Raw genomic sequence first — 21,719 nt, forward strand, 5'->3', positions numbered from 1 at the left:
GAAAGCAACAGTGACAATATTTTTATTCAGAGTTTTTTTTATTTTATTTTATTTTATTGTCATTGCACCTCGTACAACAAAATCAAACACCATCTTCAGTGCACATCATGACCATGAAAATAAAGACAAACATACATCCTTCACACTTCACACATTAAACCGAAAACCCCCAACATCACACCAACACTGCACTATACAGCAGAATTCCAAAGAGCTACTGCCCTGGGATAGAAGCTGTTTTTCAGCCTATTTGTCCTTGTTTTTATTATTCTGTACCGTCTGCCAGATGGTAATAGTTCAAAAAAAAGGTGCCCAGGATGAGATGGATCTTTGAGAATGTTTTGAGCTTTCTTAAGGCAGCGGGAGCTATAAAGCTCTTCCAAAGAGGGGAGAGGGCAACCAATGATCTTCTGGGCAATGACATTAACTCTCTGGAGTGCTTTCCTATCTGCCACTGTGCAATTGGCAAACCATACAGATCACATAATTTTTGTGAACTAGATTGAAAAACATGGGAAAATCCCATTGTTAAAAAAAATGAAACTAGGGTTAGGGTTAAGGATAAGGGTTACGCTTACGTATGTATGGATTCAGGGCCGAAAACTAATGTCAGATATAGATTCTTAGAGATTCTCTAAAGAAAGCAATGATAAAACCTTTTAGTTAGGACTTCTTTGGGGACCACAATAAAAACCTTGGGAAAATCCAACTGCAAAAGAAAATAAAACTAGAGTTAGAGTTAGAGTTAAGGTTGGGTTAGGGTTAGATCTCCATGCAATCAGAGCCAAAAACTGATGCCAGAGATAGATTCTTAAGACATTATTTAAGAAAAGTGAAGGTGGCACATTGTCATTTGCACTTCTTTGGGTACCGGAGGAAAACATATGGGAATTTCCCATTGACAATAAAAATAAAACTAGGGTTAGGAATAGGAATAGGATAAGGGTTAGGGAGGGAGGAAGGGAGGGAGAGAAAGGAGGGAAAGAGTATATGTGTAAAATAAATATAATAAATAGCTAAATAGAATTCCCAGGCCTTGGTGGGCCTCCTTCCCCTGTCATCTCCATATGCCCACCAATATTGCCATGAACCTTCTGGTCTCCATCATAGCAGTTGCAAATCAGAATCGCAGCTTCTCTCTGTCACTTCCTGTTGCCAAGCAGTTCACCGTTGCTCCTTTGCAATCCCGGATACCTGGATTTTGGACAAAGGCCACTTTAAAAGTTCCACTAAAGATGGATTTCTCACCATGTCTCCCAACGTAACAATCTGCTCTTTTGTGCAGCCTTAGTGTTTCAGAGAACCAGAAACACGATGCTGATCGAGGTGGATATTTAATGCAGCGACTCTAAAATGGTGCTTCCCAAATCTGGGTAATTTAACCAAAATTTTGTAAGTGCTTTTTTCCCCCTGTGGGTAATAAAACCCATTATAACCCCTCACAACAGGGACATTTAAAGGATTGTCACATTCGTTGAGGTATTCCCCATTAGGAGAATGAGTGCACTCAGGGAAACATAGTGAGAGTGGTGATGAATAACACACAACCAGCACACAGATACACTGAATAGTAAAATGTAAGTTTTACTTCCAGTAAACGGGTAAACAAAGTCCAACAAACAGTCCAAATCATACACGGTTAAAGCAGTTAGTATTCAAAACAATCAGTCCAGGGATAATCCAAAATCGAAGTCCTTTTCTTTACCAGTATCATAAACAAAGTTCAGTAAACGGAGTTTGCGAACAGTTGCAAGACTCACAGCAATTCAAGCAGAATGACGATCAGGTAAAAAGCAAAAGGGAACGCAAAAAGAACAGACCAGGTTTCTAGCTCCATCTTATGGCCGTTAGAGGAACCTCAGCCAATCACAATTACAGCATTCTCTTAAAGATACAACAGTATTAAATGACTATCCTGGTTTATATATTGCCAACCCAACTGTTAGGTGACTATCATTCCTAACAACATTGACTAAAATATACTGGAAAATCTTCGGAAGTATTCCTATGAAGACAAAAATCAAAGAAATTGTCCATGGTAATTTGTTGAATTACATAAAGATCATTCAACGATTTTTGTTTTATAATACAGGGAGTCCTTGAGTTACGACCATTTGTTCAGCAACCAAAGTTACCATGGTGCCGAAGGAAGGGACTTACAACTGGATTTTGAACTTTGATAGGACTTTTGGATAAGCAGCTTGGGGAATGAAGGAGAACTGTTGTAAATAGAATAGAATAGAATAACACAGTTGGAAGGGACCTTGGAGGTCTTCTAGTCGAACCCACTGCTTAGGCAGGAACCCTATAGCAGTGATGGTGAAACTTTTTGTTGTGGTGTGCCAAAAGCGTGTGCCGGCACCCACAATGTAATGCGCCCCACCCCCCAGCACATGCATGTGCAACACCCCTGCCCTGCCCCCTTACCTACACTGTGCATGCGTGCGCCTCCCAGCCGATTTTCGGCTCGTTTGAGGCCATTTTCACCCTCCCGGAGGCTCAAGGGAAGCCTCTGCAGCTTCGGGAGGCTGAAAACAGGCCCGTTTCGGCACTTCCGGTATTTCCGGAAGGCCCATTTTTCCGCCTCCCAAGGATACAGAGGCTTCCCTCAAGCCTCCAGGAGGGCAAAAACTGCTCCAAACGGGCCAAAAATCAGCTGGGAGGCACGCACATGTGCAGTGCGGGTAAGTTTGGCTGGGGCTGACATGCCCGTATAAATGGCTCTGCATGCCACCTGTGGCACACGCATGCCACAGGTTCCGCCATCTTGGCCCTATAGCGTTTCAGAGAAATGGGTGTCCAATCTCTTCTTAAAAACCTCCAGCGTTGGAGCATTTACAGCTTCTGGAGGTCTGAGAAGTCTTGCTCTAATGACTAAGGCAGAAAGCAGTCATATGCTTTATAATAGCAGTTCTGCAGGCAGCTCAGAAATGAAACAGGGTTGTGCCTTGATTAATACCTGGAGAGGAGACCATCAGGAATTCCAGACACTGAAGTCAAAACACACCCTGAAAAAAGGTACAGTAATGTCATAGTCTTGTAAATAAAAGAGCACGAACATTCCCATGAAATTGGCAGGAGGTGAGGAGACTTTAAAGTAACAGGTCTTTTGAGGAGCTCAAGGAACTATACAGGTAGTCCTTGACTTACAACAGTCCATTTAGTGACCATTTGGTTACAACATCCCTGAAAAAAATGTTATTTATGATCATTTTTCACACTTATGACTGTTGTAGCTTCCCCATGATCGCGTGATTTACATTTGGATGCTTGACAATTGGTTCATATTTATGACGGTTGCAGTGTCCTGGGGACAAGCAAAGTCAATGGAGAAGCCAGATTCATTTAACAACTGTATTACTAATTTAACAACTGCAGCAATTCACTTAACAACTGTGGCAAGCAAGGTCTTAAAATGGAGCAAAGCTCACTTAACAACTGTTTCACTTAGCAATAGAAATATTGGGCTCAATTGGGGTTGTAAGTGGAGGACTACTTGTAAAATGGCAAGTGTGGCATCCCAGTGCAAGCTCAACACTTTTCAAGGCATCAGATTTAGGAACCCTGTTTAAAAATTAGCAAAACCTGGTTCGGAGAACATAAATAATTATTTCTGTATATTTTTCCATATTTTGATGCATAACACCCAGCTTGGCCTCACATAAAAAAGAACAGTTGCACAATACTGACTTTTCTGATCATATTCTGTGGAGACTCCAAGCTCATTGATGGCCATCCAAGGTGACACCTATTGAATTAATTAATCAGTGACTTAATCCCGATTGAGCATTCACAGAGGTGTGAACTTACACCCCTACTATGGGAGGGTGGTGGTGGTATTTGTTCCTAAAGTGGACTTTCGTTTGTGCCACGATATACCCTAATTCTATTCCCCCAACTTTAAAATGGACTACAGAGTCCATTTTATGAGCTACAGAGCTGAGTTGGATCTCAGAACACAACGATCTCCTGGGTTGGGAAGCGAAGATCGAAACGGCGGGAGAGAAAAGGCTATTCTTAAATCGAAGTTAAGGCTCCTGGGATTATAATTTCAGTTCTCCCCAATCATCTCCATGTATGTATCCGAGCCTGGTTTGGACTGTGGAAAAACTCCCTTCTGCTTAGTAAACAAAGACCAAATCACGGGATCCTAAATGCATTAAACCTAAACGCCAGTGAGAACTTTCTGACAGTGAGAGCAATCAACCAATGGAACAGCTTGCCCTCAGAAGTTGTGGGACCGCCATCACTTGAGACTTTCAAGAAGAGATTGGACTGCCATTTGTCAGAAATGGTGTAGGGTCTCCTGCTTGGGCGGGGGGGTTGGACTAGATGACCTACAAGGTCCCTTCCAACTCTGATTATCTGTTAAAAAAAATATATCTGCCACCTGCAGAAACCTCTCCAGGCCGCGCCTTACTCCACCCAGGTAGAGGCACAAGGACATGCCAAAGATCCCAGTGGAAATCAGGCCGTCGGTTTCTAAGCTGACTTTCCGGGTCCCAGCAAGCAACCGACCATCAAAATTCGGGGGTGGGTGCACACCTTTTGTGGTGTTTTGTTTTGGTTTTTGGAGAGAGAGAGAGAGTTTGCCTTGCCGTCGAACAGCTGCTGCATTGGGCAGAGTTGTCCCATACCTTTCAGAGGTTTTCTAGAAAATATTTGTTTATTGTGTAGGGAGAAATACATTTATGTGTGTGTGAGTGTGAGAGAGAGGGAGAGAAAGAGAGAGAGGTCTACCAATCATTTTACAGACTTTATTTTCTTAGCAGCCCTCAGTGCTATTTTTTTTTAAAAGAGTAAAATAGTTTAAATCAATTAATTTTTTTCCACTATAGGAAACACCAGCCCAGAGTTCAGATCTACCAAATCTGATTTGCAAAACTATCCCAAGGGGGAAGTGAAGAGGCTGTCAGTCTAACCCTGCTGCAAAGCTAAATAGTTTTATATTTTCAGCTCTGTCTGTAGGGTTTTCCATGGAGGCAATGACATTCAAGCAAAATCTATATGGACTTCCCACTTAAGTTTACCTTTTACAGGAAATACATTGACAAACATACAGACAAACATGGGTTGGTTGGATTCATATACTATGCAAACCATCATGGGATTGGTTTTGATTTTGATTTTGGCAATCTGCAATCCTTCGGTTGGGTCTGTTTTTTCATAGTTCTTAAAGCTTCCCAAGTTTGCTGTATCAAAACCCAGCAGTAAATTTGGGCAGAGTGATTTTCTAAGAAAGGTTAAAGCAGATGGGCTAAATCTCACTGAATCCCATCAGCTGTTTACTAAGAAAGTGAATGAAAAAATATTTTTTTTACATTTCTGATGTAAGATGTTGAGCTCTAATCTTGCTGCAATGGCTTACCTTAATTGATTGCAGATAAATCAGCTAGCTGATCCCATAAAATCTAAATGGGTGACTTGATTTCATACTTGAATGGGAACTGCAAGGAAGATCTAGCTATAGGCTATGCTGGGTAATGTAGTGTAAGGTCTGGCAGTAAGCTTAGGCCAAAAATGAACCAAAACAAAGACTTAAACGGAGGCTTGCAAATTAAATAAAGCAGACTTTTATTCTTTGATCAAAGTTAAAGATCTGGGAAGAAGTTTTAGCACATCACAAGAGACATGGGAGGAAAATTCTACAAAATACAGAAAGATGTCCTGTCCTTCTTATACACAGAAAAGTCTTTGTTCTTGGTTCTCTAATTACCTTGTAAATCTCTAGTCATGAATCTGCAACAGACAGATTCCACTCTGGCAATGTTTATCTTTCATGATCTCTTCGCCTATTGTCCATCTAATTGATCACAATTGAGCACTTAAGGAGGCTATTAACAGCATACTTCAAAGATGTGGATTCCTCTGAATGGAGTTACATTCCCAGAGAGGTACGTTTCATTCCCAGGGGGTGATGCTGGGGCGAAATGTTTCAATTCAGGACAACAGATGGATTCAGATTGATTTAGATGGGACAATCATGTGTCTTAATAGGGATGTAACTGATTGCAGGCATGTGTTTATAATTGTTTTACAACAAGTGAAAGGTTAAGGAAATCTTTTTAACAACAGCAAGATAACAAATGCCTATTGAGTAACTCTCTACTTAATTCTATAATATATTCTACTACATTTCTTTATTTATTATTACTATTCCCTTCAATAGAAAAAAAAATCCCAGAAAAATATGGTGGCAAACTGCTTCCATTATGTTCCCAAGAAAACGACATCCATGCAGCCATTAAAAGACAAGTTTGATGAGGGAATTTTCACCTTTTCTGGATATAATTGCATTGTATCCTTTTATTGATAGCTATTGTGTTTTATGGTACCTTGCCGTAAAAATTATACTTTATTGCAGCTAAGGCATTTTGCAAAGAATAAACATTCAAACATGTCTATGCATATCAACCCACAAAAGTCTTTCAAATCTGCATGTTAAAAGTAAACAAGTACTTGCAGTACTCTATAATACTTTAAAATGCTGTTGGAAATTCCATGTTTTGAATTCTGCAAAGCTATTTGTTTATGTTTGAAATAAAGATGCATTTGCTTAATGTTATTGTGACTCATAATCAATAAATTAGCAGCTGTGCTTTGGCTAAACTATAAACCAAATTGCTGGAAAGGTTCCCAGAATTCCTTATGGTATACCAAGGACTAGATCCTTCATCTGCATCCCAATTATTTCTACTACATCCAGGGAATCTGTAAAACATGCATGCCATCTCATGGTTAAAGTGCATATCTGCAAATACACATTCTTCCAAGCTTGACAATTTCATTTGATGAGACAGGGCATCCCCAGGTGGGTCTAGGACAACTTACGGCAGGACAACTTGCTGTGGGATAAGAGTTACACTAATATTGAAGAAATAGAATCATGAAAGGATGCTAAAGGAAGGATAAGATTAAATGTGAATGATGAAAATATTTTTTAATAATTTTAAATAACTAAACTGAATTGTTGAGTTGTCCAGTGGCAAGTTGGCTGTAGTGAGTTATCCCATGGTGAGTTGGCCATGGTGACTTGGTTGCAGCAAGTTGGCCACACTGAGTTGTCCCATTCTGTCCTCAGGTAACATGGAAATTAAAATTCCAGATTTTTTTAAAATCCAAGCATATTTTGGGAAATGAATAAAACAAGACAAAGCGGGGATTTTGCCTTCTCTGCTTATTTTTCCTGTTATTCAGTTCACCAAAAGTTTTTCTGGGAGAAAATTAAAGAGGAGTGAGCTTTCTTATTTGTGAACATAGTAAAATTCCACCCCCCTCCCACTATGGCTGGAAAGCATCAAATGCTTCAGCCCTGTCTCTTAGAACCCTAGGCATTGCATCCCTGCCATATCTGAACAGCTTTGTCAACTTAATGACTGCACAATTCACTTAACTGCAGCAATTTCCTTAATAACTGTGGCAAAAAAGGTCATAAATTAGGCATGAGTCACTTCATCATCTTGTTTAGCAACAGAATTCTGGGAGCAATTGTGGGCATAAGTTGAGGACGATCTGTGATAGTATTTGCTGTAGCAAATAGGAAAGGGTATTTACACTGGTTCAATTGCTGAACCTCACTGATAGAAAACCAGAGACACTGTGAAATGAAATCAATTTTATTTATTTCCTATATTTATAGTGCACCTTAATTGTATGTTACTGAAAGCTGTGTTCTCTCTCCTTTCTTCCCCACAACAACCTTGTTAGGTAGATTGGCCTAAGAGAGAGTGACCCAGGCAGCTTTATTCCCCCAATTGAGCAATTCATGGTTTCCCAGTTTCTAAGTCAAAATTAAGGACAAAGACCATAGAATTTCAGAGAGCTGTTAGCAAAGACAACCAGTATTAGAACAATATCTGTAAAGACACTGAAAAAACAGACATGGAAAACCAAGGAAAGTTATCCACAAGTTCTCAGAAGGTCACAGCCACAAATTGGCGTAGTAAAGGATGCTAATGGACAGATCAAAGTTCAAAGGAGATCAAACAAAGATGGAAGGAGTATGTGAAAATACTGTACAGTACAAATGTCACCATCCTTAGAAGATATTCCTTATAATACCCCTTTCTATGATTATTAATAATTTATTAATTTGAATGACTTTCAAGAAGAGATTGGACTCCCATCTGTCAGAAATGGTGTAGGGCCTCCTGCTTGGACAGGGGGTTGGACTAGATGACCTACAAGATTCCTTCCAACTCTGATTATCTGTTATCTGTTATGCTGCCCAATGCTTACACCATGCATCTTAAAATCTAACCCTGTATAGACTAGAGATGCTGAAGGTGTGGGTAACGACTTACAATTTGGTGTAATTGTACGATGCAAACCTAAACCATCAGGATGGTTAATAGGTTAACCTAACCCAGATAATTAGGTTAACTTATGCTGTGCTTCAGCTAACCATGATTTAGTGTGAAAGCCAGAGGTTTTCCTTTGCTTTTCAAAACCTGGCCGCCTTTTTGCTGGAAATCTTGGCGTAACGTCTTGCCTTCCTCGCACCCCACCGCTGCCCTCCCAGAGAAGCCCCTTCGGCCGCCCGCGGAGGAGGCTTCGTCTCCGGCCGCCGCCAGAGGGCTCTGGGTGGCGCCGGGGAAGAAGCCCGGCTTTCCGTCTCTCTCGTTCCGTGGCTCTGGGCGTCACGCGTTGAACTTCCTGGGTGACTCGGAGGCAGCAGCGGGCCGGGAGAACCGCCCCGCCGCGGGTCCATCCCGCCAGCCGCCGGGAGATCTTCCTCGCAGCCGGCTTTGACCCGGCCCAGGTGGGGACCTGTCGCGGCTCGGTGCAGGCAGCGCTTCCGGGATGGGGAGGGCGAATCCCGCCTGCCGTGCTGCGCTGATCCCCTGCGCCTGGCTGGCAGGGGCGAAAGGGAGACGCGCCCGTTATTTAACATCTGAACAGCCCCCGCAGCCTGGGTCATCCGGTCCTTTTTGGAAGCTCACGGCGTCAAAGCTACCCTCCGTTAGCACAAATTAGAGCAGTAGCTTCATCAGGCTGACAGGAGAGGAGGAATACGCTGATGATGATACCTAGTTTGGTAATGAAACGTCTGCAAGAAAATCACCAAACTCAGAGGAAGAAAAGTGTGCAAGCTTTGGAGTCCTCCAGAGCCCTGTATTCTGCCCGATGAAGTGTTCTGCAGAACTCAAAAGCCTGCAAATTGCTCCTGGGTGTTGAGTTGATCAGCAAAAATACTGTCCATTCATAATAAGTTCCTATTCCTTCCCTCCCGATTATATTTTTCAATTTTTTTTTAGCATCAGTTTGAAGCCTTGACCTTTAGTCTTCTTTCTGTTCAGTGTTAGTTGAGTAACAGAATTGACTTTCTCTGAGTTTTATTGTGTCCTGGTAAGTGAAAACAGGCTTTAAAATGGTGATTACAACGCCACAGCAATATGCTGAATTTAATGCTGTTTAACTAAGAACCAAGTACATTACTATATTGTTAGTACCATTCCAATAATAGTATACACCACATTTTGATTTAGATTAAGATAGCTGACGAAATAATACTTAGAGCTACAATATATGAAAAAAAATTTTTGATGACTATAATGGATTCTAAACTGAAGCTGAGTCAGTGTTGTGCAGCTTCAAAAAAGGCACCTGTAGTTTTAGAGTTCATTTGTTTAGATGTCAAATCAAGCCAAGGATTCATCTGACTCTGTTTTGTTGACCTTCCTGGATTTTGTTTGGGCAGCTACTGCCTGCACTTAAAATATTAAAATATTAAGATAAGATTGGAATGGGGTCAGAGGTAGCAGTGACGCTGGGCAGACATAAACAAGCCCTATTTTATTATTTATTAAACCAATTTATATAAACTGCCCATCAAACAAATTCTGGATGGTGTAGACAGAGCTAAAAACATTGGAATGTTGACAGCCTGGAGCAGAAAACAGATTAGAGGTCATGTAATGTTTACCCAGCACATTGAACCAGAAATTACCCAACCATGTTTTTATCCTTGCGTCTTCTGTAAATTTGGCCCAGTGGATAGTTTAGAGTTGAGGACAAAAAAAGTCTATTAAAAGTCTAGGATGCCAGAACTGCCATCCTTTGCTTTTTGGGTCTGCAGTGGGATAGTATTGCGCTTATTGAAGGTTTGACCTTTTTCTTAAAAATTCAGATTGTTTTAATTCTGATTTCCAAAAGGGATCTGTGTCTTTTGCAATCTGCAGTCTTATCTTGTTGCCGAGCATTTGATAACCTCAAATAGTTGACAAAAGTAGAGCTTTCTGCTTTGTTTAATTTTCCTGAAGCTCCTCAATCTGCCCACTTTCTGTGTGGAATTAAATTTCAGATTTTGGAAGTACAGGTAGTCCTCGACTTAACTACTATTCGTTTAGCGACCATTTGAAGTTACAGCAGCACCAAAAATGTGACTTGCAACCAGTCCTCATACTTGTGACTGTTCCCACAAGCACTTGATGAAAAGTCAGGCACTTGGCAGCTGGTATGCTGTGTGTTTTGTGTCATGTGATCACCATTTGCAACTTCCCAGTTGGCTTCTGACAAGCAAAGTCAGTGGGGGAAGATAAATAACTGCATGGTTCACTTAAACAACTGCAGTGATTCGCTTAACAACTGTGGCAAAAAAAGATTGCAAAATTGGGTGTGACTCACTTAACAATGGAAGTTGTTTTAACTTAGCACTTTTGAAATTGTGGTCCCAATTGTGGTCCTAAGTCAAGGACTACCTGCAGCCTGAAAAGGTGGATTCTAGAGCAAATTTGATGCATGGAGGGCTGTTGTTCCAGATGCCTGTGTGGCTTCCAAGGTGGAACGGCCTCCTCGTATTGGAGACTTCTCAGCCAGAGGGACATGCAAGAGAACTACGAGACTCTGATCTCTTTGGGTAAGGATCAATTTATCTAGGTTAATTTTGTGGAGCTAAAGAACCACTCTACTGGATCAAACCCAAAATCCAGGGAGCCTTACTTGCTGTCCTCAGTGTGGTGAACCATAATGCTTCTGGAAAACACACAACCAAGAAATGATGATGTTGTTATTGTCCATCATTTGGGATTAGTAAGGTGTACTGTACTTGAACGTGAAGGTTTGATTTAGGTGTCATGGTTTATAGACCTCTCTTCCGCGTGTACTTGTCTCATCTCCACAGAACAGCTTGTTCTCTGCCTTTGGAGCAAGGCAGATCACTACTGAATCACAATTATAAAGTTACTTAGCCTTCACCAATTGAGGTCCTCCCTGGCATGCTGAACACCAAGTGGTTGTTATCCAGAGTGGTCAAAATGCAATACTGCATCCAGTTTTGGTCACCACACTATAAAAAAAGATGTTGAGTGTAGTGTCCCTGACTAGCTAAGTCTTCATTCAGGTCCGCATTCTGAGCGGGAGCACCGACTGTTCCCATTGGTTGGTGCCGTTTGACAGCAGACTATAAAAGGAGCTGTCAAACGGCATCAGCCGCCCCAGCCAGCTGGCTGCCAGCCCAGCTGGGCAGCCACGATAACCTGTTACTCTTCTAATAAAAGCAACGTTATTCTTCAGTACCGTGTCTGCCTGGTGTGTCCGTCTGCCAACCCTAACACTGGCGACGAGGATGGGATGACAGCAGAGACACCCAGGCAAGACAACTGAGCTAAGTCACTGAAGAAGGAGCCGAAGCCGCTGAATGTCAGGAGCCGCAGGCAATCTCTGCGCGCGCCAAATTTAAAGAGCCTCCCTCAGCTGAGGAGACAGTCACTGCCTGGCTGCTGCATGCGCCCTTTTGAGGGCGCGAAACTCAAAGCCTCCCTGAGCTGAGGAGACAGTCACTGCCTGGCTGCTGCGTGCACCCTTTTGAACAGACTTCGCCCGAAAGGCATCTAAGATGGCTGCCGCGCCTGCGGCTCACCCGTGAAGGCCGGCGAAGCGCCCCGGGCAGGTATGGAGCCGCCTCCCGTTCCGGACGCCGCCGCCGCCGCCGCCGCCAGCCCCGAGCGCCTCTTCGACTCCCACTGGCTGCCGAGCGACGGGCCGCTGCCGGTGCTGCTGGCGCTGCTGCTCTATGCGTCGGTGGGGCTGTGCCTGCTGCTGGTGCGGCTCTTCGTGGGGCTGCACGTCTTCCTGGTCAGCTGTGCGCTTCCACGCCTGCGTCCTGGTGGCCAACCATGTCACGCCCTTTGACCATAACATCCTGGGCCTGCTGGCCGCCTGCAGCGCGCCCGTGCTGAACGGCGCCGCCGGCTTCCTCTGCTGGTCCCTCGGCTTCCTGGAGGTGGCCGCCACCGAGAGCCGCGCGGAGCTGCTGGAGTCGCTGAAGGGCTACTGCTTGCAGGGCGGCAATCCGCCGCTGCTGCTCTTCCCCGAGGAGGAGACCACCAACGGCCGGGTGGGCCTACTGTGTTTCAGCTCCTGACCCTTCTCCATCGTGGACACGGTGCAGCCATTGGCTCTGCAGGTCTGGAGGCCCTTCGTGGCTGTGAGCGTAGCTGGTGCTTCCTGGTTCACTGAGCTGCTCTGGACTTTCTTCGTTCCTTTTCACCGTTATTCAAGTAAGGGGGCTTCCCTCTGTGTACAGAGAAGCCGAGGAGACCCAGGAAGAGTTTGCCCTGCGAGTTCAAGGGCATCTAGCTCTGGAGTTGGGCGTGGTGCCTACGTGCCTCACAGCCGCAGACAAATTGTCTCTCTGCCCCCTTCCAAGTGACTCTGGGGGAAGGGGTCCTGTATTTAGGGGGTGGTGGGTGTCAGGTGCTGAATAAGGAAGCGCGCACCCACCATTAGGGTCCTGCCACCTGGGCTTGCATTCCTTGGCGGTGGCAATACGTCCCCAGGGGGGCAAAAGATAGGTAGGTGGGAGGTTGGATAGTCACTGCCCTAAGGGGGCCGAGGGAGCACGACGTGCCTGCTCCTCTTTCGGCCCTTAGGCCTTGACCTTCGTAGTCAACCCCCTAGCTCAGCGGTCCCCCACCTTCTGCTCATCTCCCTTCACGCAAGCCACAGCTAAACTCGCACGCTGCTCACCCAAATGGAACTTGCCTGCCATCTCTGCAGCTTGGTTCCAAACAGGCGACTGTCAGTACTGACCCACAGCCCTTAGGATTTGGGGACCCCTACTCCACCACATGCTGGAGGTCACCAAGGCAGGGCCGCGCATGCACTTGGCTAGGGGAAAGGGGTGTAGTGTCCCTGACTAGCTAAGTCTTCATTCAGGTCCGCATTCTGAGCGGGAGCACCGACTGTTCCCATTGGCTGGTGCCGTTTGACAGCAGACTATAAAAGGAGCTGTCAAACGGCATCAGCCGCCCCAGCCAGCTGGCTGCCAGCCCAGCTGGGCAGCCACGATAACCTGTTACTCTTCTAATAAAAGCAACGTTATTCTTCAGTACCGTGTCTGCCTGGTGTGTCCGTCTGCCAACCCCAACACTGGCGACGAAGGTGGGATGACAGCAGAGACACCCAGGCAAGACAACTGAGCTAAGTCACTGAAAAAGGAGCCGAAGCCGCTGAATGTCAGGAGCCGCAGACAATCTCTGTGCACGCCAAATTTAAAGAGCCTCCCTCAGCTGAGGAGACAGTCACTGCCTGGCTGCTGCATGCGCCCTTTTGAGGACGCGAAACTCAAAGCCTCCCTGAGCTGAGGAGACAGTCACTGCCTGGCTGCTGCGTGCGCCCTTTTGAACAGACTTCGCCCGAAAGGCACCTAAGATGGCTGCCGCTGCTGCGTTGACCTTCCGTCCTAAGGGGCCGAAGAGAGCAGGCACGTCGTGCTCCCTCGGCCCCCTTAGGACGGGAAGGTCAAGGCCTAAGGGCCGAAAGAGGAGCAGGCACGTCGTGCTCCCTCGGCCCCCTTAGGACGGGAAGGTCAAGGCCTAAGGGCCGAAAGAGGAGCAGGCACGTCGTGCTCCCTCGGCCCCCTTAGGGCAGTGACAATCCAACCTGGTCAAGGCCTAAGGGCCGAAGAGGAGCAGGCACGTCGTGCTCCCTCGGCCCCCTTAGGGCAGTGACAATCCAACCTCCCACCTACCTATCTTTTGCCCCCTGGGGACGATTGCCACCGCCAAGGAATGCAAGCCCAGGTGGCAGGACCCTAATGGTGGGTGCGCGCTTCCTTATTCAGCACCTGACACCCACCACCCCCTAAATACAGGTTTATAGACCTCTCTTCCGCGTGTACTTGTCTCATCTCCACAGAACAGCTTGTTCTCTGCCTTTGGAGCAAGGCAGATCACTACTGAATCACAATTATAAAGTTACTTAGCCTTCACCAATTGAGGTCCTCCCCGGCATGCTGAACACCAAGTGGTTGTTATCCAGAGTGGTCAAAATGCAATACTGCATCCAGTTTTGGTCACCACACTATAAAAAAAGATGTTGAGACTCTAGAAAGAGTGCAGAGAAGAGCAACCAAGTTGATTAGGGGACTGGAGGCTAAAACATACGACGAACGGTTGCAGGAACTGGGCTTGGCTAGTCTAGTGAAGAGAAGAACCAGGGGAGACATGATAGCAGTCTTCCAATATCTCAGGGGCTGCCACAAAGAAGAGGGAGTCAAGCTGTTCTCTAAAAGCACCTGAGGGCAGGACAAGAAGCAATGGGTGGAAACTAATGGATGGAGAGAAGCAACCTAGAACTAAGGAGACATTTCCTGACAGAACAATACACCAGTGGAATGGCTTCCTTCAGAAGTTGTGGGAACTTCATCACTGGAGGCTTTCAAGAAAAGACTGGACAGCCACTTGTCAGAAATGGTGTAGGGTCTCCTGCTTGAACAGGAGGTTGGACTAGATGACCTACAAGGTCCTTTCCAACTAGTTAATTTAGCCAAAGCAGGGACCCAACTGTATCGGTGGCCCATTGCATCCACATGGTGCCAACCAATCTGCCCAATATCTTTTTTTATATATAACATTTTCTTTATTAAACAAATACAAAGACACACAATTCATACAATAAAAAAGTTGAACGTGGTACAGTTTCCCTAACATCAATCATTGTCATTACATCACTAAATCCAATAGTAATATTAAATAATTTTCATCTATACGCTTTAAATATACATATAATAATTCCTTATTCTCCTTGATCTTCCTCATCTATAGCCAACCATAAAATTTGTCCCATGTTTTATAATAATCCAAATCTTCCTTATTTTTAGTACTTTTGTTAATTTATCCATTTCTGCACACATTGTAATTTTTTTCAATATTTCCAATTCGTTTTGGATATCTTTATTTTTCCAATTCTGTGCATACGCCAACCTTGCTGCAGTAATTACATGAATCATTAAATACAGGGTTTCTTTATCGTATTTCCCAGTGTTAATTCCTAGCAGAAAGAACTCAGGCCTATATTGTATTTTAATTCCACACATTTCTTCTATCCACTTATGTAGATTTTGCCAGTATTTTGGGGCCTCTTTGCAAATCCACCATAAGTGATAATAAGTTCCTATTTCTTTTTTACATTTCCAACACATAGGGGAAAGTTTAGGATTCATTTCTGCCAATCTTGATGGTGGTATATGCCATCTATAAAATAATTTATACAAATTTTCTTTAAAGGGCATCACTAGTGTCAATCTGCCCAATATCTTAATGGGGTCTTTTGCACTTTTTCTTGTTAGCAGAAGAGATGGCGATCACCCTGCCTCGAATCACTGCACTAGCTGAGCCCCACCGGAGAGGGTTAGCATCAGGTAAGACTAGTGGATTTTATGCTCCTGAACCCCAAACAAAAAAGGAAATCATATGACCCCTGGACACTGCTCTAAGGTTCACTCGAGTAAGCCCAGACAGGCTGTCCTTGACTTACAGCAGTTTATTTAATGACCATTCGAAGTTACAAAGGCACTGCAAAAAGTGACATATGACCTTTTTTCACACTTGCCGTCAACTCATAAAACATTCCTATGCCTGTTTTAGTAGTTGCCATAAAAGAAAAAGGGGGGGGGGGAGGAAGGAAATCTGGAAGAGCAGTTGAAAGCGAAAGTACATTCCAAACCTTATCTTTAAAAGATGGTAACTAAAATACCAGAGTTTTTGCCCGTGAATATACTGTATTTAATTGGAGAACGTTGTCAGCTTTGTAAGCCATGTTCCACGCTGCCACATAGCCTGAGAAAGTGTGAATGATGACACCCAGCCTGTGAACATGCTCTAATGAATCCTTTGAAGTTTTTTGAAGGTTGGCTCGAGAATCATGATTTGATTAGAGCAATGGCTGGAATCCTGACAGTTATGTTGCAGCATCCCCATGATCACTGTTTAAAGTTTGGACACTTTTGACCATTGGCTTGTATTTATGATGGTTGCAATGATCCCCTTTTTTGACCTTCAGACAAGCCAAGTCAATGGGGAATCCAGATGCACTTAACAACTGTGGCACTAAAACAACTGCAGTGATTCACTTAAGAACTGTAGCGAGAAAGGTCGTAAAACAGGGCAAAACTCACTTAACAAACGTTTCACTTAGCAACAGAAATGTTGAGCTCGGTTGTGGTCGAGGACTACCTGAATTGAAAGGTTTTCCTTGGCCAACAGGATTTCCACTTTCTAAATCTGATCTGCTCTCCTGGATGGATCGAGAAGATTCATGGATTCCAGAACTTCAGGGATGTGAGGAAAGGACAATGCCAACTCAGATCAATCCAAGTGAGAATTGTGGTTTGTTTTATTTTTTTAAATATACAGGCAGTCCACAACTTACGACTGACTGGTTGTGTAGCAACTGTTTGAAGCTATGAACTACCTGAAAAGAATCCCTTGTGACCTAGAACCCGAGTTCCAATGGTCAGGCCCTTCCTCTGGTCACATGACTGTACTTTGAGCATTCAACAACATGGCTGCATTGACGGCTGTTTGGAGTCACGTGACCACATTTTACAACCGTTTTGCTGAAAACCAGCACTTCCGGTTTTCAGCAAAACCATGGATTCGCATTTACCACCACTGTGTTCATTTAGTGACCACTGCAAAAAAGTTATAAAATAGTTTTATGATTGTCATGACATATAACTATAATGGGCAGGCTCCATTATGGTCATATGTTGAGGACTACCTCCATGGGATGGAATTTCACTCTGTAATGGGGGGAAAGTTTTGTTCGTCACCATCCATGCTAGATTCTGGTACAGAAGCCCTGAATAGTGTGATAGAGCAGCTATGCATAATTACATTTATCTTCACGACTTTTCAGCATCATGTTAGGAAAAAGCAGCAACCAGAATATAAACTATATAAATTGAATGACTTCAACAATAGAACAGGCTTTTGTCTACCACATTGAATTTCATCGCCTCTTAAAATACCCAGCTAGCCAATTAGATGGAACATTCCAAAAGAACAATAGAGGAACAGAATTAATCAAGAGTAATAAAAATGTTTTCAAAATTTTGAGCAAGCTTGGTTTGCAGAGCTTGTCTTCAGATAAGTGAAAGAAGTGCTATAAAAAATACCAAATTTTCAGTCTCCAAATCTACAACATGAGCCTGTACCAGTCAATTTTAGTAAATTTTGTTAATATGTCAGAAAGGCAACAACAGGGTTGTTTTATCTCAGGTTTGCTCATATATAGCAATAGCGTTTAGACTTATATAACTACTTCACAGTGATTTTACAGCCATCTCTAAGCGGTTTACAGAGTCAGCATATTGCCCCCAACAATCTGGTCCTCATTTTACCTACCTTGGAAGGATGGAAGGCTGAATATATATACTACCGGAGTTAAAATCTGTAAATCAAAAGTGTGTCTTGCAAACCAAGACAGTTGTTGCCAACATATTACCAGCTTACCATAGGCTGGGTGCTGACACACATAGAATATAAGGTGGATATATAAAATGTTTAATACAAATACATGCTGAAATAATGTTATTAGCAACCTTCCATTTAATGGAATGCATGGTTCAGGTCACCTCTGCAATATTTATCTCCTCAGGGGAAGAATTGGAAGGAAGGCATGAACCTGTTCCTCCGGAAGTAATTCCTAGCAAAACAAATCTGCAAAAGGGGAATGTCCTAGAGAGGAATCCAATGGAGGCTGAGAAACAACCATCAGGGATTGGGCCGAGGTGCTCCCTAACCGAAGGAAAGGAGCAGCAAGACAAACCCCTCCCACAGATCATGGTTGCTTCCAATCCCGAGATGTCCCATAGAAAACCACCACCATGCAAGAACCACCAATGTGCAGAGTGTGGCAAAAGCTTCAGCCAGAAGTCCAACCTTCTCCGGCACCAGAGGCTGCACCTGGACAAAAGATCCCACAAGTGTGACCAGTGTGATAAAAGCTTCTCTGAGGCCGAGGCCCTGGCCTCCCACCAGAAAGGCCACGCAAGCAACAAACCATACAAGTGTGAGGAGTGTAGGAAAAGCTTCAGCTGGACCTCGCACCTGGAACGGCACCAGCGGATCCACACCGGAGAGAAACCGTTCCAATGCAAGGAGTGTGGGAAGGCCTTCAGTGTCGGATCCCACCTGGAGAGGCATCGGCGTATCCACACCGGGGAGAAGCCTTATCAGTGCAAAGAGTGTGGGAAGAGCTTCAGCGTTAGCTCCACCCTGGTCCAGCACCAGAGGACTCACGCCCACGACAAGCCCTACCAGTGTGAGGACTGTGGGAAGGGCTTCACGCTCGGGGCCAACTTGGTGGCTCACCAGAGGAAACATCTGGGCCAGAAGCCCTATGAGTGCCCCGATTGCGGGACAAGTTTCAGCTTCACCTCACACCTGGAGAGACACCAACGGATCCACACGGGGGAAAGGCCCTACCAGTGCCCCGACTGTGGGAAGCTTTTCAGCCGCAGCTCCCACCTTTATAGGCACCAGAGAATCCACACGGGGGAGAAGCCACACCAGTGTACAGATTGTGGCAAAAGCTACTACCTCAGTGTGGCCACCCTCCATCACCTCCAGACATCTCCAACCCGGAGCAGGGACCCCACCAAATGCACCGAATGTAACCGCAAGCGGGTGGCCCCTCAGCCTCCCCTCCCTCCTCCCTCCCCGCCTGTGTCTACCGAGAAGCCCTTTAAATGCTCCGACTGTGGGAAAGGGTTTGGCCAGAGTGCGTCCTTGGTGAAACACCAGCGGATCCACACCGGAGAGAGGCCCTATCAATGTCCCGAGTGTGGGAAGAACTTCAGCTGGTGCTCGGCCCTGATCAAACACAAGCGGACCCACACGGGAGAGAAGCCCTTTGAGTGTGGGGACTGTGGGAAAGCGTTCAGTGTCAGCTCCCATTTGGAAAGGCACCAGCGCGTACATGCTCCCGACCGGCCCCACAAGTGTACCGAGTGTGGGAAAACCTATGGGGAACTGGCCTCACTAGTCAAGCACCAGAAATCCCACGTGCCTGGGAACAAGCGTTATCGGTGCTCTGCCTGCGGGAAAAGTTTCAGCTGGAGCTCCCACCTGGAGAGACACCAGCGGATCCACACGGGGGAGAAGCCCTACCAGTGCGGTGAATGTGGGAAGAGCTTCAGCGTCAGTTCCCACCTGGACCGCCACCGGAGAATCCACACGGGGGAGAAGCCCTACCAGTGCAGTGAATGTGGGAAGAGCTTCAGCGTCAGCTCCACGCTCCTGCAGCACCAACGGACACACTCAGGTGGAAAGCCTCACAAGTGCAAGGAGTGTGGGAAGCGATTCGCGGCCGCGGCACAGCTGCTCACGCACCAGCGGGCCCACCGCGGCGAGAAACCCTACGACTGCACCGTCTGCGAGAAGAGCTTCGGCTTCGTCTCCCACCTGGAGTGGCACCTGAGGGTGCACACAGGCGAGAAACCCTACCCGTGCGCAGAGTGTGGGAAGTGTTTCAGCCGCAGCTCGCAACTCAACCGCCATCAGCACACTCATGCGGCAGACAGGCTCCCCAAAGAACAACCTGAAGGCCAGAAGGGCAGCTCTGTTTTGACCAAGACTAAGCACCCCAAAGAACTGCTTCCTGTTGTTCCTGACCCTCCTCTTTCTCTCATGCCCTCCTGGTGGAGCGAGGGGAACAGGAACAGCCTCCCTACAGCTGCTCCCACCTGGCCCGAGACCCCACTGCCCTTCCAGGGCTTCCTCCCCAATGCTGTCTCAGCTGGAGGGCTGCAGGGCTGGGGTGGGAAGGGATTCTTACCCCCAGATCCATGGAGGTTAGGGGAAAACAGCTGTAGATGGGCATCCCCCTACCCACAAGAGGGATGGCCACCACCTCCCCCAACATCCTAGCTGCTCAAAGCAATTTCGTGGGGTGGAATGGGTTGGAGGAAGCAACTATCTTCTCTCCTCATTCAACCCATTGGGCAGACCGCTAATTTTGCCCCATTGGAGCCAAGAAGAGCTAGTTTGCAGTGGGCTGGAATAGAATAGAGTTGCTGTCCTAAAAGAGAAGGGAGCCATGTTTGTGTTCTTCTGAGGGAGGTTTTACATGGGCCTGGAGCTTTTGACGTGAGGCATACTCAAGAGTTGCAATAATCCCTGGATCTCCTGCATTCTGAAGTGGTAGAATGCTGCTGTTAAGAGTCCTTGGCGATCTCTGAGCTTAGTCCTTGCTTATGGACCTTTCATAACCCAACCAGGTAACATCATCAGTGATAGTTGGATAATATGTGCAAACAAACATCACCTGTGATGTTAAGGTCTGGTTGGGTAATGTCAAACAAACACTTAAGCTCAAAGAACACCAAGAACAACTCAGTTCAACCCGGAGCTACAGATATTCTCTTCTATTGAGAGAATGCTACTAGTTTTATTGATGATTTGAACATTACCATAAGTTTGTGGGGAAAAGTTTCAGGCAGCAGCCATTTGAGCAAAAGCTATATGCGCCTTCTTTACCTAATGAATATGATTTAAGTGGAAGCCTACAGGCATAGGATGGTGGTGTACATCCATGAGGATCAATTTAATTTACAGGTAGGTTGCCCCAGCTACCCTTCTTAAAGCATCCAAAGTTTACCTGATGTTGCAACACAATCTGAAGAAGCTGCAGAAAACACACTTGAGGCATTTCGTCTGCGTAAATCGGAGAGCCTTGAGAATCGGTATCCTCTCTCTGGTAGCATTTTACTGCAAGGCAAGGAAGGCAATCTGAAACCAGATTCCTCTTCTGCATGGCAGCATTTGTGCTGCTAGCAGATTGCCCCAAAGTTGATCTCTAGATGGGAAGAGACTTCTGCTTGGGATCCCAAGAAGCCGCTGAGAATCACCTCAAGTCAGCTATACTGACAAGTCCCTATCAATCCTGACGGATGACCAGGGGTGGGATTCAACAATCCCAGCAACCGGTTCGCTGCCTGGTTGCTGGGTGGGCGTGGGGTGGGCGTGGCCTACCGGAACTTCCGGGGGGGGCCCTGTTTTTAGCTTTCCCAAGGGTTCGGAGGCTTCCCACGGACCTAAGGGGGGGTGAAAACACCCTCCCACGGGCTCTGAAGGCCTCTGGAAGCCAGAAACAGGCCCATTTCCAGACTTCCGGAAGGCCCGTTTTTCCCCCCCTCCCAGAGCCTCTGCACATACCTGCATCGCATGAACACTCAGGGGAGGGGAGGGGTGGGCGGGGCCAGCCAGTTGGTTGAAATACCAGTTCGGCGAACCAGAAGAAAATTTAACATCCGGTTCGCCCGAACAGATAGAATCCCGGCCCTGCTGTTGGCTATGCTGGCTGAGACTCATGGAGGTTTGTTCTAAGACAAAGATGCCAAGCTTGGATAAGATAATTTACTGTAGATCAATAATGGGAGCCCTTAGTGATGTTTCAAATCCCATCAACTATTGCTATCATCAAGAACAGGG

General features: G+C 45.6%; 1 protein-coding gene and 1 pseudogene across 13 annotated transcripts; both read left to right on the top strand.

The window, feature by feature from the left end:
- The first annotated feature begins 8,410 nt into the window (after nucleotides 1-8,410).
- LOC113424980 (uncharacterized) lies at nucleotides 8,411-21,719 on the top strand. 13 transcript variants are annotated; one of them, XM_087953793.1, is made up of 6 exons: nucleotides 8,412-8,761; nucleotides 9,258-9,340; nucleotides 10,761-10,858; nucleotides 15,572-15,643; nucleotides 16,488-16,598; nucleotides 17,884-21,719. In XM_087953793.1, the coding sequence occupies exons 3-6, from the start codon at nucleotides 10,825-10,827 to the stop codon at nucleotides 20,154-20,156; spliced, it is 2,490 nt and encodes an 829-aa protein (XP_087809919.1). In that variant the 5' UTR covers nucleotides 8,412-8,761; nucleotides 9,258-9,340; nucleotides 10,761-10,824; the 3' UTR covers nucleotides 20,157-21,719. The 13 variants fall into 13 exon arrangements, with proteins under 13 accessions (XP_087809923.1, XP_087809922.1, XP_087809917.1 ...); XM_087953797.1 differs by lacking the exon at nucleotides 9,258-9,340 and having other exon boundaries at nucleotides 8,411-8,761; nucleotides 15,575-15,643; XM_087953796.1 differs by having other exon boundaries at nucleotides 8,411-9,340; nucleotides 15,575-15,643; nucleotides 17,884-20,559.
- LOC113432082 (lipid droplet-regulating VLDL assembly factor AUP1 pseudogene) lies at nucleotides 11,840-13,031 on the top strand (annotated as a pseudogene).

The sequence above is a fragment of the Notechis scutatus genome, chromosome 2 (genome assembly GCF_049901735.1).
Source record: "Notechis scutatus isolate UNSWTSFEM ecotype Mainland chromosome 2, rNotScu1.2, whole genome shotgun sequence".
Taxonomy (NCBI): domain Eukaryota; kingdom Metazoa; phylum Chordata; class Lepidosauria; order Squamata; family Elapidae; genus Notechis; species Notechis scutatus.

Coding starts and splice junctions, on each gene's coding strand:
- LOC113424980 (XM_026686939.2), top strand. CDS start 10,741: ATGGAGGGCTGTTGTTCCAGATGCCTGTGTGGCTTCCAAGGTGGAACG. Junction 10,859..15,571: donor CGAGACTCTGATCTCTTTGG/GTAAGGATCAAT, acceptor TTTTCTTGTTAG/CAGAAGAGATGGCGATCACC. Junction 16,599..17,883: donor GCCAACTCAGATCAATCCAA/GTGAGAATTGTG, acceptor TTATCTCCTCAG/GGGAAGAATTGGAAGGAAGG.